At 39.4% G+C, this 18,470-nt stretch overlaps 2 protein-coding genes and 1 pseudogene across 2 annotated transcripts; 1 reads left to right on the forward strand and 2 right to left on the reverse strand.

Moving 5' to 3' along the window:
* Positions 1–2,764: 2,764 nt before the first annotated feature.
* LOC137714237 (protein DAMAGED DNA-BINDING 2-like) lies at positions 2,765–4,283 on the reverse strand (annotated as a pseudogene).
* A 94-nt stretch (positions 4,284–4,377) lies between these two features.
* On the reverse strand, positions 4,378–9,883 carry LOC137714238 (putative disease resistance protein At1g50180). Its single transcript, XM_068453497.1, has 2 exons — positions 8,851–9,883; positions 4,378–6,116 (listed from the first exon to the last, which is right to left on the reverse strand). The coding sequence occupies exons 1-2, from the start codon at positions 9,881–9,883 to the stop codon at positions 4,378–4,380; spliced, it is 2,772 nt and encodes a 923-aa protein (XP_068309598.1).
* A 3,223-nt stretch (positions 9,884–13,106) lies between these two features.
* On the forward strand, positions 13,107–15,041 carry LOC137716381 (dehydrodolichyl diphosphate synthase 2-like). The gene is made up of 3 exons (XM_068455827.1): positions 13,107–13,761; positions 13,887–13,954; positions 14,350–15,041. Exons 1-3 carry the CDS (start codon positions 13,315–13,317, stop codon positions 14,795–14,797), a joined length of 963 nt encoding a protein of 320 aa, XP_068311928.1. The 5' UTR covers positions 13,107–13,314; the 3' UTR covers positions 14,798–15,041.
* The last annotated feature ends 3,429 nt before the right edge of the window (positions 15,042–18,470 follow it).

Here is an 18,470-nt window from a genome sequence, read left to right on the forward strand (position 1 = left end):
ACCGCTTGAACTACAAGCTCTACGTACATACTTCCTAAGTTTTAATATTCAACACGCGTCATATTCGTGCTGGATTTCACATGCTTAGCATCTGTGTTTACTTCTGCATTTTTTTATGCTGTTGACCTTCCCCAAGAGAGGAACAAACCAGAGATAAAAGTACATTACCTTAGATGCTGTTAGTATATTTGTCATAACATGTCTCATTTGTATGCTAATGGCCGTAATTATGCTAAGATTTAGGTATCTGTTTTTATGAATTTGGTTTTAATGTTATCTTTTTCATATTGTTGACTAGCTAATTCATGCAATCTGTATATGATTTCAACCCTTTAGCAGAAACCCTAAATCCTAAATGCTTATCCGTAAAACAGAAAGGGGTTCAAAACCGCTATAAACATAGTATCAACACGAAAAAGAAATTGTGTTACCTTATGATGATGTCTTCGCTTGGAGGCAGCTTGTATGCTACTATCCTCTCACTTGTGCTTGACTACCTTCCTTTTCCGAATCTCTCTTGAGAAAAATCCCTGAACGTCCGAGGTCAGTCCTTTAGCGTCCACCATCTAATGATACTTCTGCAAAACAAGGTTACAACTGGACAGTGGACACATAATCTCAAGCCATCAAGTCATGTTGTCTGATAGGATATGTTAGATCCCACATCGCCAGGGCAGTGGATCCTCTGTGCTTTATATATACATGCCAACCTCCAAATAGTACGATGTCTTTTGGGAGCTCACTAGCTTCGGATTCCATAGGAACTCCGAAGTTAAGCAAGATTAGGCTGGAGCAATCCCAGGATGAGTGACCCATTAAGAAGTTGCTCGTGAGTTCCCAGAAATAAAACCGTGAGGGCGTGGTCGGAGCCCAAAACGGACAATAGTCGAACCCGGAATGTGGTGAAGCCCGGGTCGCGATGTGATGGGATATCAGTATTCCGAAACTAGATGAAGAGCAATTAAGCCTCAAACTTCAACATTAATAGTCCCAAATCGGACAGCTAATCGATAATAGAATGTACAGTTAGATAGTAATCTATGTTCTACAGCCTGATAAAATGTTCTACACCCTCCATGGATTGTAACTATCCTCATGAGTTCTAGTAGTGAGAAGGGAAAAATTGTGATTTTGTTGACCAGTAGATGGCCAATGTAAACAAAGGTTCCGCCACTTGAGCTTTGATTTCTCCAAAAACTTTGAAGTGGAACTTAGTCTCTTACTCATGACATAGATGATGGATCGTTGTTTCAACATTCTGAAAGCGGGAGGATCACAAAGTTGAGAGAACTGAAACCTCGGCTCATCTTTTCTGAAAGTTGAGTAACTTCACTGAGGATGCAAAGACACTGAAGAAAAGGATGCAAAAGCAAACAAGAACGGCGACTGAAACTCCAATCATCCCAGGGCCATAACCAAGATTGACCTCCAAATACTCTTTCACGGTGCCCTGAAATGTAGGTCCTTTGATCATGGTCTTCACATCACCAAGTTGCGAGGTGATAATACCCCGAAGGGTCCATGCCACTGGACAGATGTAGTAAACCCAAATCCACCATCCCGGAATATGCTGAAATGATTTTTTTACAAAAACCACAGGTTAGTTAACGAGGAAAATGATCGGTTTTTCTGAAACAAAGGTCGAGACATTGAATAATGAACTAGATATGCGGCGATTGTAAGCATATTAAGTACTGGCTTTGGGACAAGAAAACCCGAGAGGAGATTCCACAAAGAGTAGAAAGTAGAGGAGACAACAGCGGCAAGATGTTGAGAAGATGTGAGACCAACAGCCGCCATACCATAGAAGGTAAAGTACGTGAATGCGAGGAACATGAATACAATATAGAGCAAAAACTTTCCTACAACACATAACCAAACAGAATTTGAATTTCGAGTTGCAGTGTTCACTTCTGAAGTTTGGGGTTCGTTGGAAAGAGTATCTTTTCTGGAATGCAAATTAAAACCGGTCTCAATTGGTTTGTAATTGGCGAAATGCTAAGAGCTTTATGAAAAATGGGACTCTGGATGTCATTTCACAGTTTAATTTTCATGAGACCCTCCATTAACTCTATGCTAGTGGCCTTAGCATTTCTCATTAGAGAAATTAGTTGAGTGATTTCTAGAAAGGGTAATGCTAGGAAGACCACATTTTAAAATCAAATTTTGCAAATCAAATGACATGGTAGTTAATGATTGATTATACTTAACTGTTGATTAATTTGCTTATTTCTTGTTGGTGACACATCATTTGGTTTGTAAATTTAGTTTAAAATTTTGATCACCCATAGCATTATCCCTTGAGAAATGACTTGGACGATTTTTTATTTGATAGTAAGCATATTATAATTTTGTTCTCGTAAACATAATATTTCACATAAAAAAAATTGTTGTCTTTCTGCAAATTATGTATAATTCCTTTCTTGAAGTTTATAAGAAACAAAATGTTTCCTTGGAAATCGTTAGTAACGTTTAGAACAAGTTAGTACATCACATGTCATCATAATAAAAATAAATAAAGAATATATTTTCAGTGTCTCTTCACTTGTACTATGAGACACAATGTACCAATATGTATTCTAGATTCATGAAAACTTCTCTCATACTAATGAACTTAGGGTTTTATTGCTATTTGTTTTACGATTCTCATTAATCTTTTAAAATGTGCCAATTTGTCTCATGTCATTGTTGATTTGTTACTTTCGTCAAATTTCATCTGCTAAAGTGGTGGAAATTAACTTTAAAATGTGATAAATATGTTCGTTTGTATAACAAGTGAAACATTTTAAAAGACTACGAAGGCTCATAACCAAATTAAAAGTTCACGGAGCAAATTGGAATAATTGCGTAAGTCCACACGACACAATAATCTTCCCTTCATCCTTCGGTTCTACAGGCTCGCAGTTTTCCTCCGGCTGCCAAATGAAGAGCGACCTGAACAAGTAACTTGGTTAAGGAGACATATCAGTATATGATGATGTATGGAATTCCAAGTTTGATAATTTACATACTGGAAGTACAGTTAGCGGATGAGTGTAACCCCAAACCTTGAACTGCCATATCAAAACATCATCACGCCGATGCAGCTTGTTCACTGGACTGATTGTAATGATGTTTGAATCCGTGACCTCGGCAACTAGTTGTCCTGCGCTGACGTCTATGAAAAATCAATGGGATGCAGTGCAGCTCCGTTATAGTTTTCACTCATGTAACAACCAATAACTGCAAGGGACTCGTCTTAGATTTTCAAAGACGAAACAAAAGGACTTAGTAATGAAAAGAGAAATACTTAGATCGAAACTATTACCTTATTTGGATCTCATTCAGCTTTGAAAGGAGTCAAGATGACGATTGAAATCATGACTGTGTACAATCTCTCGGCTTGGGGTATCCATATTGCCGAATATAGAGTCCCATATACGAATACGGCTATCCTGTGAAGTGCTAAGAATTTTGCTGCCAGACATCGGGGAAAAATATGCAGAGTTAACAACACGGTTGTGTGCAGGGTCATATATGGAAGAACCAGCTTCAATTCGACGAATGTACTATATACGAGCCGACAGAGTCTTAGATATTTTACCATATAGACGAAAACAGACAATACAGGCATGCAGAGAATTCCAGACAACCAAGCAATCCATAAATGTTTCAAATTTGTTAATCAGAAACTTACAAAGTGATCATTTCCACAACTCAGGAGAAGGTCTGGCTGCACAGGATTGCAGTGGAGTCCAACTACTTTGCTACCGTTCTTATGGATCAAAATTGGCTTCCCAGTTGTGTCATTGAAGCAAGAATCAACCCTATACCATAAAAAATAAAAAAAAATAAAAAATAAAAACTAATGAAAAGGACTTGAAAACTTTAATTTTAACGATAAGGACAAAATAAAGGGAAGAGTGAATAGTAACATGATTGACTTTTTAGTATTAAAATGTGGTTTTTCGTTAAAATAAACAATACCAGAAGTTTTTCGTTACAAAACAGGTAAAATATACCGACTCCAACAAAAAGCAAAACAAAACCTCAAAAACACAAAAACCCAATTTATTAAAAAACCGAAATTAAAACGAAACGGTCATCAAATGTTAAAGGAGCTTACTATGCTAAATTTCTTGAGGCTAATAGTAGGGGGGCGCTTTCCCTTTCTTCTTCTCATCCAAAACCTCATCGGCTTCGGCTTCGTTTTCGCTCCCCAACACTTCTTCTTCCTCTTGTTCTTCGGGTGAGCTCTGCTCGGAGTCCGAGTCTCTCTCAATGACGACCTTCGGGAACGTCATTCTTCTGGTTTCGAATGTTTTCGCGGGAGACGACCTTACTTAAGTACCCTTCAGAAAAACGGCACTGATCTATCTACTTTCGAATGTTTTCGCGCTACTCTTCACTGTCCAAGTTAACAGAAGCAACATGTTTGATCTTGTCAAAATCCTTTCCTCCTTTCCGAAGTGCACTACAGAATTCACGGGGCATCCTGATGCTCAATTCCTCGAGTTTTCCAATATATCGAAGCCCATCTGGAACTTCCTTCAACTGTGGGCACCATATAACTTGCAATCTGCGGAGGCAATTCATGGCTCCTTGTTCCACCCTCCACTCCTTTAGTTGAGATATCATAGAAATGGAAAGAAATTCGAGACAAGGAAAGCCTTGTTTGGAGAAGACTAGTATTGGATTCTCCAAAGTGACGCCCTGAAGCGTAAGAAATTTCAAATGCGGCAGCTGCTCTAGTAGTTTTATGTGCTCGTCCATGCAAGAAGCTCTATAAAGCTTTATCTTGGTCAGGTTTGGATAGTCCAGGAGGTCTTTCGGTAACTCTGCAATTCGCCCTTGAAGTTTCAGCTTGTATATATTACGACAGCTTAGTAGAATCATTACCAAAACCTCTACCTTAGTTGAAGATCTCAGAGACAGAGACAGAGACTGAACATGGTTGGATCGTATGCTTTCAGAATCAATGATTTTCATCCCATATTTCAGTTTTACTATAACGATGGACATTTTCCTAAGACTGGCCAATCCAGTAAGATCACTCAAACCACTATCATAGTTCGAAACATTGACTAATGTCTGCAAATTTCCAAGTGTAGCCAATGGCAAGACTCTCTTCTCTGCTTCTCTGAACCATATAGCTGGTAAATATAAATGTCTCAATTGTCCCAAATGTCGAATCACATTGTGCAGATTTCTGAGACGCCTTTTCCTGCCAAAGCCCAAACAACGTAAATCTAGAGTTTGCAAACATACCAACTTAGACATAGATGATGGAAATCGTGTTACGAAACAACCATTGAGACTAAAAAACCTCAAGTGCACTAGATTCCCAATTGTGCTCGGTAACTCTACTTTTCTTTCAAACTCTTCCAAACTCAAAACTCTAAGCAATTTGAAATCCTGGAACCTTGGTCGAATTGGTTTTCCTTGCAAAATCACTCCTCGGTATTCTGACGTAAAGTATAACAAAGACCTAAGTTGAGCATCCGTTGGGGGAGTTAATATGTCACGTATTTTGTCTAAATAGATGACATTTCTTCGAACTTTACCACTTGGTGATACTGGGGTTGCCCTGGCAAAAGAATCTGAAATATGGACGAAATTCTCATGTTTCGCCTTTAACAAGCACAAATCTCGCATAAGATCATGGAGGCGACAAGATTTAATCTTATTGGTTGAACCGCGATGTCCAACTTGAACCATACATCTTATGACCAACTCATTTAAGCAATTGTATGCTACATCTTCCAACAATTCTCCAGATGCTGAATAGATAAAACCTTCTGCAATCCACAATTGAATCAATCTTTTCATTGGTATCTCACGATCTTCGGGAAAATGACCCAAATATAGGAAGCACGGTTTTAAGTGATATGGTAAGCTCTCATAGCTCAATGCCAATACACGTGAGGTACCTTCACTATTTTCACCTTTGTACCGTGATTCAAGGTCTGTGCCTCTCCCTATATATGCGCCAACATTCTTTTGCACAGTCTTCCAATCTTCAACTGTTTCTTTTCTAGCTAGAAGTCCTGCAAGCACGACGATAGCCAATGGCGAACCCGCGCAATGTTTAAGCATCTCCTCCCCTAGTTTTTCCTTCTTTCTATCGTCTTCCGAATCTGGTTAAAGAAAAGAAATTCCGAATAAATTAACTACATTTGCCATATATTGCAAAACATACAACACTTAATATGACATTCCAAAAGTATGCACGCTTGCTAGTAACAAATGTCCATCTGCCCTTCAGTAAATATTGATTGATCTTCACTACATTAACACTAACAGTGCAACTGACTGACTGGAGAAATGCATCGAGTGACGCCTAGACGTACACTTTTTCAGTTAAAAAGAATGTTCAGTTTGTTACGAATTGGTTCGTCAATTTCTATTTTGTTTAGGATTGTATTAGGAAAGCTAATGTGCACATATTCTTGTCCTACAAGGTGATAGGAGCATATTTATGCAACTTTGTTATCTTATTTCTTTGCATTTACTTAGTTAATTTCCATTTATTATAGTTATTTAGTTTATTTTCCTATTATTGTAGGTTCAATTGGTGAAGATGACAATAAACGGCCAAAATGAGCAATTTGGAGTAGTTTTGGACTTGGATTGGATAGCATGTGAATGGAGCATAAGGATGGACGTTTTTGGTGTTTAAATGATGCTAAAAATGTGCTACAAATCTGGAAGAATTAGATTAAGGCTTAGAAGACAAGGAATCAGTTGAAAACAAGGAAATCTTATCCAACATTATCTTATCTTATCCCATATTATCCAAACATTATCCTATTTAATCCAGCACTATCTAAACTCATCTCCAGCTGCAATAGAAGTCCTTATCCTATTCTAAATCCTTCCCATCTAAATTTAGGAGTCCTTATCATGTTTTACAATGCATAGCTGATTCTAGAAGTCCTAAAATCATGCAAATTACCTAATCCTTCTTCTATTAGAATTGTGTTGTGCCCTATCCTTGTCCTCCAAGGATTGGTGCCGTGAACCCTACCCTATAAATACACACTTTGTGATGCAATTTTCAGGGGGAGATATAGAGAGCTTTACAGAGAAAATCAGAAAAATAACTTTGTGCCATAGCTTTGCAAGGAAGGAAGGAGAAGAAGAGCTTTGTGCTATGACCTGCTATCCAAGACCACTGGAGTGCTGGAGCATTTCTGAGTTCTTTCCATCCTTAGATTTAGTTCAATGTTTAAATTAGATTGGTTTTGTTTAATTGCAACATGTGGAACTAATTTCGTTTTAGTTAGAGGTGAATTCAAAGCCATGAACATATATGTGATATGAATTGATTTCCTCCAGTTATTGTTCCGTAAAACATGAATGCGATTTACTTATCTGTTTGATTGATAACTTATTCTTGTATGTTGATTAAGGATGTATACTTAGTTTGCATGCATGAATATGCTCTTAAAATATAAGGAAATTTCACCTAATAGTTATGAACTTATATTTATAAGTAGTGGAAATCACTAGTCATGATTGTGTTAAGTGAATCCATGGCAGGAGTATCATGCAGTTCATAGTTACAAATGTCTTGTCAATGTTTATGATTTTCATAGAACTTAATGATCTTTGATATGTATCTATATCATGCAGTTCATATAGGGAACTTGATAAGAATAATTTGATTGTGTCGCTGAGTCCAATTCAATGAAATTAGGAAAATCTGAGAGTTAGTTTGTACAGTTCACAATTGATTTGGGGCATTGTTATTCATGATTTATAGGAATAATAACTGGAAATGGATTTGTATGCATATGTGTCATGTGTGGAGAATGACCCTCTAGCTAGCCTTTCACTCCTTTAATTCACCCAATTTCGTGCAGCCTTTAGTTTGTTTCTGCAACCTACTTAGTTTTAGTTAAAATTCGTCAAAACAAACCCCCCCCCCCTTTCATGTTTTGAGTCAATTTAATTAGATTTTCGTCCAAATCACCTCTTAGTGCTTGTTTTGAGTTATTTGAGTCAGTTTAGTTTGTTTTGAGTCAGTTTAAGTTTAGTTTTCTATTTTTGAGTCTAGTTTAGTGATTTAAAGTTTAATTTGTGTTGATTAGCAGCCCTCATAATCCCTGCCTAGAACAATCCCTACTTTCACATACTACAACTATCAAAAAGAGGGTTTAATTTGTGTGTTAGTTTATATCACATCACAAGGTTAAGAAAGTATTAAGTTTTCTTATACAATTAGATTAGGAATCCTAGAAGCAGAATTGGAATAGGCAGGAAAATGTATTTTCCAATCCCATATAGAATAGGAAACCTAATAGAAAATAGGCATGTAAACCACACCGTATGGTTATAAACATGGTGCGGCAAGGTTGAAAACCAGGCAGAAAAACAGAGACAGCCAAGAGAGGAGAAAGAGGTTAGTTATAGGGTTTGTAAAAGTACTATGTACTTTATTATTATTCAAAGAAGCCAAGGTTTCTCTACCCAGAGAAATCACAACTAGACGTAGGCAAAAATATGCCAAATCAATAAAAATCTTGTGTTTTCCTTGTATTCTTTAATTTGCCAAGTTTAGTCTATTGTGTGTTACATCAAAGAGCAAGATCCAGAAGAGAGTCAGAATTATAACACAGTTTTAGCTTTGTATCCTTATGATTATAAAACCTAATGCTAATACATTTATGAGTAGTTTGAAAATTTTCTTCTCACCATGAATGACATGATATGCACAACACAATATATAATTAGCAGTTTAAGAAAATATCTGTGCATAAATTCTAGATTTTTGTTTCAATGCACTGCCAAATGGAGTAACGTAATATCTAACAATGCTCGGTTGATTAATACGAAAAGTAAAGATGAAGAGGTTGGTTGAGAAAATACTTGTGTTATCTCTTCCAAACGTTACTATCTTCTTGAATAGTTCCCAGCTTTCAGCATCATTCAGGGGCCGAATTTGGTGCAAGTAAACACTTTCATGCGCCTCCGAAACAACTTCTTTGTTGCGAGTGGTGATGAGTACTCGACTTCCTGTTCCCTCGTTCATTGGAAATCCAGCTCTCAAAGATTTCCATGCATCACGAGTCCACATGTCATCAAGAACCACTAAACATTTCTTCTTTCGTTGCAGTACACAAAGCTCCCCTGCAATTTCATCCGTCTCCATTTTTTCAATTTTGTCCTTGTCGGCATCAGATGTAAGTTGAACCAAAATTTTCTTCCACACATCTTCCTTTCGAAATTGTTGAGTTACACATACCCAAGCAAAACAATCAAATTCAGCCCTAACATCCTTATGATTATTAAGATGTTTTGCAAGGGTGGTCTTCCCCAAACCGCCCATCCCCCAAATAGAAACAATTTGGTAATTTTTTTTAACCAAATTTTCGGCCAACAGGTCAATCTCTTCCTTTAACTCAACAAAATGATGTTCAACAACATGAGAATAAGTTAACCGATAATCTTGTTGCCTCTCAAAAGAAGTAGCACTTAAACTCCCCCCTATTTGCCTTGCTATGCTATAACCTTCTAAGCTCGATTTCAGCTTAGAAAGTTTGGTCGCAATGTTCTCAATCTCCGACCCTATCTTGTGACGATTAATTCCTTCACTCAAGATACAAGCATACCTTTTCAGAACAAGCTTCATACTTCTTTTCCTCCTAGCAGCCACTTTCAAGACAAAGGATTCAATGATATCCTCCAGATCATAAGCAGCATCTCTAATAATACCAACCCAAATACGTACTAATTCATCGTCTCCTTGTTTTGCATCTGCATCTTTCAGGTAGCCCCGCATCAAGTAGAGTTCGATCTGTGCATGCTCAAACTGATCACTGACTCCCCTCAAGGACTTGGCTTCGTTCACAAGGAGGCTTTTGAAGCCTTCGAGCACCATAGAAACGATCGCCTCAGCCATATTTCTGATGTATCTGATCTTCACCAAAAGAAAAAGAAAACTAAGGAAGCTTTTTTTTTGTATTTTTTCTCTTATGTATTTATGATTGATATGAGTGGAAAAGTACTCTCTTCCCTTCCATTTATATAGTGTCAATATATTCTCTTCCCATCACATACAAGTAACGTATATGATGCCTATTAACTCATCAGAGAAGGAATCTGAGGTTGGCTTGAGTGATTCGTCGCATGGATTGCTACCATGGAGTTCGAACTTTGATGGATTGGAAACCCTCCCAAGTAAAGTACGTGATGTGCTTGAGTGATTCGTCGCGTGGATTGCTAGCTACTATGGAGTTCGAACTTAGATGGATTGGAAACCCTCCCAAGTAAAGTACGTGATGTGCATTGATTCATAAGTAAAGTAACCTTTGGCTTTGGTTTTATCCTCTAAATTGAATTCAATGCGTAACACATTGTCGCTCCTCAACTTTTATGCACACTTCTTGTTAGTAAATTGTAGAAGAAGGCACTATGTGCAAACTAGTTGAACACTATTGCGAGACTGGTGAAGATTACTTGTTAGTGAAGAATTGGCACTCTGTTTTTGTTCTAAAAAAAAAAGCCAAACTAACAACAAAATCTGTAGCTTTGATTTTCAATCTAACTTAGTCAATTAGTGCATAGTGTAGTGACAAAAATGTACCTCGAGGTACAGTTTAAGGATCAATCAATCAACAAGCCAATCTAATTCAACATGTAATCATGAAACAATGAAAAAGAATGCATGTTTTTTAACTATTTCGTTTTTAGTTTCCGGTTTTCCTTTTACGTGTTAGATATTTAGAGAAAGTATGAAAAAAATTGTTAAAATGTAAATATGAAATGGTTATCAAACGAGCTCGAAAAACTAAAGGAGCTTACTTTGCAAACTTTTTTTAGGCTAAGAGTAATGGGTGGGTGCTTTCCATTTCCTTCTTTTCATCCAGAACCTTCTCCACTTTCGCTTCATTTTCTCTCTCCGACGCACCGCCTTTAGCAACGCCATTCTTCTGGTTTGTGGGGCCTTTAGCTACGCACGTGAGGTCAGAATTAAGGGGTAAATATAAGAAATTAAATCAAAAAAATTGTAGAAATGATCCCTCAATTTTAATCAAATTGAAGAAATAGTTCATCAACTTTAATCCAATTGATTGGAGAAATGGTCCCTCAACTCTAATCCAATTGGAGCAATGATTCTTCCAACATGACTTGTTTTGAAAGAAGTTATGATAAAATTGATGGAAGGACCATAACTGCACGTTTTGAGGAGTTAAGGGACCATTGATCATGAATTTGTAATTGATGGGTTATTGCTCTAATTTGGTTAAAGTTGAGAGATCATTACTACAATTTCCTCTATTTACAAATTACAAAAATAAAGTTTTCATTAAACATCAACGCTATGGTTGCCACCCATTTGTTTCCACGTGATGCTTTGGGTTTTCATTGTGAATCTACAAACAATATGAGAAAATAAGTAGAGAGTAATAGTAATAACATAAGTACCTTCAAAGTAGACAATTTGCCCATAGCAACATTTTCTCTCGTAAATTAAGTATTTTGTCAATTCAAGCTAACAGTTTGTGATCATGTTTATGAAATAAGTAAATTGTGATACCATACCTTAATCCTATTCTTCAACTTTTTTTCAGTTTGAGTGAGGTGTGATGGTTGTAGAACTGTTACGAAATCAGCTTTTAGATATATTTCAAACTAATGTAATAAAATGTACTGCAGTACATAACTTAAAATAAAATAAAATAAAATATTATTATTATACCATATTGAGGAGAAATGTATGGTTACGATTAATCTTCTTCCTGCTGTAGCATAATTGTGTAGTTAATAATCATGTGTTTTGTATAACTCTAACTAATTAATTGGTAAACACATTATAAAGAAAATAAAATATTGTGAAAGATATATAGGCATGATAAGTAGGATTATACCTAATTCGTTGAACTTTTTTGTAGGTTCGTATTATGTAAGGAGTAGTTGTAGTATTCATTTGTGCTAAAGCATTTTTCATGCGCCACCAATATGTAATTGAATTACATTGGGCAACGATTGTGACATGATTGGTGATATGCTTCTCAATTACAACACTAAATTTAAATGATTTAGACCTAATTTGACGGGAGTGTTGATTTTTTATTGTCACTTACACTTGCATTAGGAACAAGAAAGAAACTAATTAAGCTCAAGCTTTGAAACTCAATCCAACCTGCTTAAGAATGATTTGAGTGGGTTGGTTTGTCCATTTTCTTGAGTGGCAATGGATTGAAAAAATTCTAACCCGAGCTCATTAAATTGACCAACGAATTGAAGTTCAACCCACCAACCCATTCAATGTCCACCCATATTGTCACCAATTCATTTTTTTTTTTCAAATGAACGAACTAATGTATTCCCTCACTAATTCTCATTTCACTCATATTGATTACACATTGTTTAGCTTAGATGGCCTTGCCTTTTATCACTAGTTGATTTCATGCCTTAATAACTAATTTTTTTTTTTTTTAAAAGGGTATCAGCTGGTGGCTTTCTTAGGCAGTTTATTTTTTTAGGGACCAAGTAAACTTACAGAGATATTTCAGTCTCCCATTAGCCACCGTCGTGTTAATAGTTTTCGATAATGTTATATTGTCTAGCCTAGGAATCAATAATGGTAAAACAAACCCTTTTTTATCCACAAAGAGATACAAACTTAGAACCTCTCCAACTATCATAAATGGTGCGCTTTAATGACTTGAAACGGCCGCATAAAAAATTTCTACACAAAATTAAAAGAGAAATTAGTCGAATGAGCTGAAATAATTAGTTCTTAGTATATCATCGATATATAATAGTTATATTGTTAATATTTTAATCGATATGTCGTTTATAACTAATTTCTTTTCCGAATAATGCTATGAAGATCACATTTTAAACCACTTTTGTATACTATATCATTGTGACAAATGATGCATACAATCAACATCTAATCAAATAAATTTATTAATTGATGTGACATATACACATCATTTGACCCGTCAAATAATACACTCATGTAATCTCACTAATATATTTCTTTCCATTAATTCAACAACTAGAATATTTTTTTTTTGGAGAACACAACTAGAATTGTATTTCATATCATTTTAACCTGTTTTTCAAATTAAAATGTCAGTCTACAAAATTGAAGACTCGCTCATAAACCAAACTTTGTGTACCACGCCGAAAATATTCTCCCGCGAAAAGGTTTGGATGGTCCGAAGCAGCGCGGGTCATACATTAGGGTCAATTTAAACGGGTCTCCTCTGCACGACTGTCGTCTGTCAAAACCAACAGCGCCGCCGCCCTACGCAGCCGAGGCAGCAGCAGCACAAGAACAACTACTTCACAGTCTAAATCAAATACCTATCCCGGATAATGCAATCCCTCCGATTCCCTGTTCCAATCCAGAACGCTCTCACTCCCTCCAATCCCAGATTCTCGCGCAACCAAACACCCAGAAGAATCCGATCACATTCGCGCCTCTCCAATTCTCTCTCTCTTCATTGTGCAACCGCAACCGATGCGGTTGTTCACAGGGAAGAGAGCAGAGAGCAATTTAATGACCGATTTGCCCCTTGTGTACACTTTCCGCCGGAAGACGAGCCGTTGCCTGCGGGCCTACGGAGAGAGTTGATGCCAAGACACGTGGCCGTGATCATGGACGGCAACGTGAGGTGGGAGAGGCGGAGAGGGCTGCCGGCCGGGTCGGGTCACGAGGCGGGTGCGCAGTCGCTGAGAGGGCTCGTTGAGTTGTGCTGCAAATGGGGAATTAGGGTTCTCACTGTGTTCGCGTTTTCTTTTGATAATTGGAGTCGGCCAAAGGTCAGTTGTTCAAAACTCAGAAACAAGAAAAGTGCTTTCTGATGTAAAGTGCTTTTTGTTGTTGTTGTTTTGGTTTTGTGTTTCTTTTTGGAACTATGGAATTATTTGGCTTGGTTATAATGTAGGTGGAGGTTGAATTTCTGCTGGATTTGTTTGAGAAGATGATTAGCTCCGAAATCGATGATTTTGCAAGGTAGCACATTTATGTTCGAATTCAACGTTATTTGTTTGAATTCATCACATGTCTGCATAGGTTTTGTTGGGATGTGCTGCAACTTGAAATGTTTGTCCCATTTTTTGTGAGCTTTGAAACTGGTTTTACTTCCTAGGGATTTTTATTGCACTAAAAACTTGAACTGCACATTTTCGTGGTAGACTGGCCGAAAACTCCTAACCTGAACTGGTTCCGGTGAACCTAATCGTATATTGTCTTGTTATGGTGTTAATCGTTATAATGTATTCGTTAAAAGACTCTCTGGCAAGTTGAGACCTGCTAGATTGAATGGGTGGCCGGTGTACTCAATCTCAATGAGGTACTGAGTTACACTGTGTTAAAACATCTGATTTGGTTTCTATTTGCTTTGACAGCGAAGGTATTCGAATATCAATCATTGGGGATTCGTCAAAGCTCCCTAACCCTTTACCAAAACTGATAAGTGATGCGGAGGAGAGAACGAAAGACAACTCTAGACTCCAACTAATTGTGGCAGTGAGCTACAGCGGAAAATATGATGTTGTGCAAGCGTGCAAAAGTATTTCTCAAAAGGTAAAAGATGGCGTTGTTGAAGTGGACGATATCAATGAAAGCCTCGTTGAACAAGAACTAGAAACTAACTGTACCGAGTTTCCCTACCCTGATCTGCTAATACGAACAAGTGGCGAACTCAGAGTCAGTAACTTCTTGCTGTGGCAGTTGGCCTACACGGAACTTTTCTTTGCATCGGCACTTTGGCCCGATTTTGGCAAGTCTGAGTTTGTGGAGGCCTTGGTTTCCTTTCAGCAGAGGCAGAGGCGTTATGGTGGAAGAGATCCATAAGTGACGAATTTGTATTTCCCTTCAGCAGAGGCAGCGGCAGAGGCGTTGGGTAAATATCAGCATCATATGCTGGTTGCACATGTAATGAATATTCTTTCTTGATCTAATTGTCTCAGTCCCTGTATCAGCAGTTGCATCAAATATTTATGAATCTATGTAGCTGGTTGTTTCCTAGTTATGGCTTCACCAACGGTAAATTAGTGTCATCATGGTCATAGAATGAATCGTTCATACTCTGTAATTCTATTGTTTCTCCATATCTTCTCTTTCATCTGATTATTTCAGATTCAGAGGCACTTCCGACTATTAATTGTAGAATTTTTCAAGTCGACGGGCCGAGAACCCACTCCAACAACATTGATACTGTTCCCACTTAACTACCTGCACAATCCTCAAGTATGAGGCTTTATCACAAAAGACCTCGGTGTGTGTTAGAGTGGGGTAATTCTATTTAAAGTGCTTTCTCTCTTCCCTCTTGACCGATGTGGGACAATGGGTGTTCCAACATTAATTTTATCCGGGTTTGTCCATGAGCAGATAGCATGAAGACTTTGTTTTGCAGGAGCAAGAAGATTACGTAAAAGCATGATCTCTCGCTCAAATGGTAAGGCAAACAAATCAGCAGTTTGCCGTAAACATTACTTTTCAAGTCCATTTTGCGTTATCTCTAAAAGTAATTATCGCTCCGCATTGAAGCACAGTTGTGTACTTCCTATTTGATTGATTGCACGGTTGGTGCTTGTAGCTATGATTTTATTCGTCACATTGTAAAGTGAATATTCATAACACTTTGTTCACAAGGATATATTTTATAGCAATTGGTTTGGGCTGAACAGTTGTACTGCTAGCAAATTGCTCGAAATTATCGGTTTCACTTACCAGTTGCATAGTGCAGGTGCAAGGAAAATTATAGAGCACAACTCTAACACAAGTGTAGAATTTTCTATAACAAAACATTTTCTTGATCATTCAAGCCTAAGTCAACCGACTTGACTTTTTCAAATTGATGCTACTTTGCTAGAGTTTTCTAGCATAGCACTTTGCCGACAATAGCTTACTAGAATTGTCTAGCATATTCAAGTATGCACCGGTCACCTCTAATATTACATGCTAGAATCTTCTCGAACAGTTCCATGCACGTTTGAACTAGAATAATCTAGTTTTTTTGTCTGATTGATCTTAATGGGCAGGCGTTGATCTTTAACAGTGCATTGATAATTACTTATTTTGAAGAATGTAGTGTCGTCTATTACTTATTTTGCATCATGTTTGATTAGGAACAGCCTCATGCACAATGTCGTGGAGGTTCCTGAGTAGCATGAACATCGGATTGTATAACCGAATTGTCACAATCCGGCCCGGGGCGGATCACTTCTCGGGCCCGCTCCACCACCATAGCACGATATTGTCCACTTTGGACTTACCATTCCCTCACGGTTTTGTCTTTGGGAACTCACGAACAACTTCCCAATGGGTCACCCATCATGGGATTGCTCTAGCCCCCTTCTAGCTTAACTTCGGAGTTCCTATGGAACCCGAAGCCAGTGAGCTCCCAAAAGACCTCGTGCTAGGTAGGGATGGGAATATACATATAAGGATCACTCCCCTGGGCGATGTGGGATGTCACAATCCACCCCCCTTAAGGGCCCGACGTCCTCGTCGGCACACACGACCAGGGTTAGGTTCTGATACCAAATTGTCACATCCCGGCCCGGGGCGGATCACTTCCCGGGCCCGCTCCACCACGGTAGCATGATATTGTCCGCTTTGGGCTTACCATTCCCTCACGGTTTTGTCTTTGGGAACTCACGAGCAACTTCCCAGTGGGTCACCCATCATGGGATTGCTCTAGCCCCCTTCTCGCTTAACTTCGGAGTTCCTATAGAACCCGAAGCCAGTGAGCTCCTAAAAGGCCTCGTGCTAGGTAGGGATGAGAATATACATATAAGGATCACTCCCCTGGGCGATGTGGGATGTCACAATCCGGCCCGGGGCGGATCACTTCCCGGGCCTGCTCCACCACCGTAGCACGATATTGTCCGCTTTGGGCTTACCATTCCCTCACAGTTTTGTCTTTGGGAACTCACGAGCAACTTCCCAGTGGGTCACCTATCATGGGATTGCTCTAGCCCCCTTCTCGCTTAACTTCGGAGTTCCTATGGAACCCGAAGCCAGTGAGCTCCCAAAAGGCCTCGTGCTAGGTAGGGATGAGAATATACATATAAGGATCACTCCCCTGGGCGATGTGGGATGTCACAATCCACCCCCCTTAAGGGCCCGACGTCCTCGTCGGCACACACGACCAGGGTTAGGCTCTGATACCAAATTGTCACATCCTGGCCCGGGGTGGATCACTTCCCGGGCCCGCTCCACCACCGTAGCACGATATTGTCCGCTTTGGGCTTACTATTCCCTCACGGTTTTGTCTTTGGGAACTCACGAGCAACTTCCTAGTGGGTCACCCATCATGAGATTGCTCTAGCCCCCTTCTCGCTTAACTTTGGAGTTCCTATGGAACCCGAAGCCAGTGAGCTCCCAAAAGGCCTCGTGCTAGGTAGGGATAGGAATATACATATAAGGATCACTCCCCTGGGCGATGTGGGATGTCACAATCCGGCCTGGGGCGGATCACTTCCCGGGCCCGCTCCACCACCGTAGCACGATATTGTCCGCTTTGGGCTTACCATTCCCTCACAGTTTTGTCTTTGGGAACTCACGAGCAACTTCCCAGTGGGTCACCCATCATGGGATTGCTCTAGCCCCCTTCTCGCTTAACTTCGGAGTTCCTATGGAACCCGAAGCCAGTGAGCTCCCAAAATGCCTCGCGCTAGGTAGGGATGAGAATATACATATAAGGATCACTCCCCTGGGCGATGTGGGATATCACAATCCACCCCCCTTAAGGGCCCGATGTCTTCGTCGGCACACACGACTAGGGTTAGGCTCTGATACCAAATTGTCACATCCCAGCCCGGGGCAGACCACTTCCAGGGCCCATTCCACCACCGTAGCACGATCTTGTCCGCTTTGGGCCCCGACCACGCCCTCACGGTTTTGTTTTTGGGAACTCACACGAGAACTTCCCGATGGGTCACCCATCCTGGGAATGCTCTCGCGCGCTACTCGCTTAACTTCGGAGTTCCCATGGAACCCGAAGCCAGTGAGTTCCCAAAAGGTCTTGTGCTAGGTAGGGATGAGAATATACATACAAGGATCACTCCCCTGGGCGATGTGGGATGTCACATGAATTCTATTTGGTCATGTAGCTGATCTCTTCATTTACGTCGTGTTTGGCACACCGTATAAGGGATCAGATAGGACCAATAGTACGGACCCGACTGTTTGGTGTCCTCTCGTACTAAATAGTCGTTGGATTAATTTAAGCAGTTAGATAGGATAGTCGGGTATACACCTTCTTAATAAACCATTCGAAAAAGAGTGGATTATTAATCCGGTTCCCCTTCCTCCAAGTGGCTGCGATCCTGATGGTGCTCATGGCGATTGGCTGGTAGTGACCACCACTGGCGTTGACTGAGATGAACATCTTCTTCTTCGTTTCCCTCCCTCTATTCTTCCCCCTCCTTCCCACAAATCCCAAAACCCAATTCCTCAGCCGCCCACCATGAACCCCCACCACCAGGAGGTTCCATCCAACCACCCAGAACAAGACTCT

This window comes from Pyrus communis, chromosome 14 (assembly GCF_963583255.1).
Source record: "Pyrus communis chromosome 14, drPyrComm1.1, whole genome shotgun sequence".
Classification (NCBI taxonomy): Eukaryota; Viridiplantae; Streptophyta; class Magnoliopsida; order Rosales; family Rosaceae; genus Pyrus; species Pyrus communis.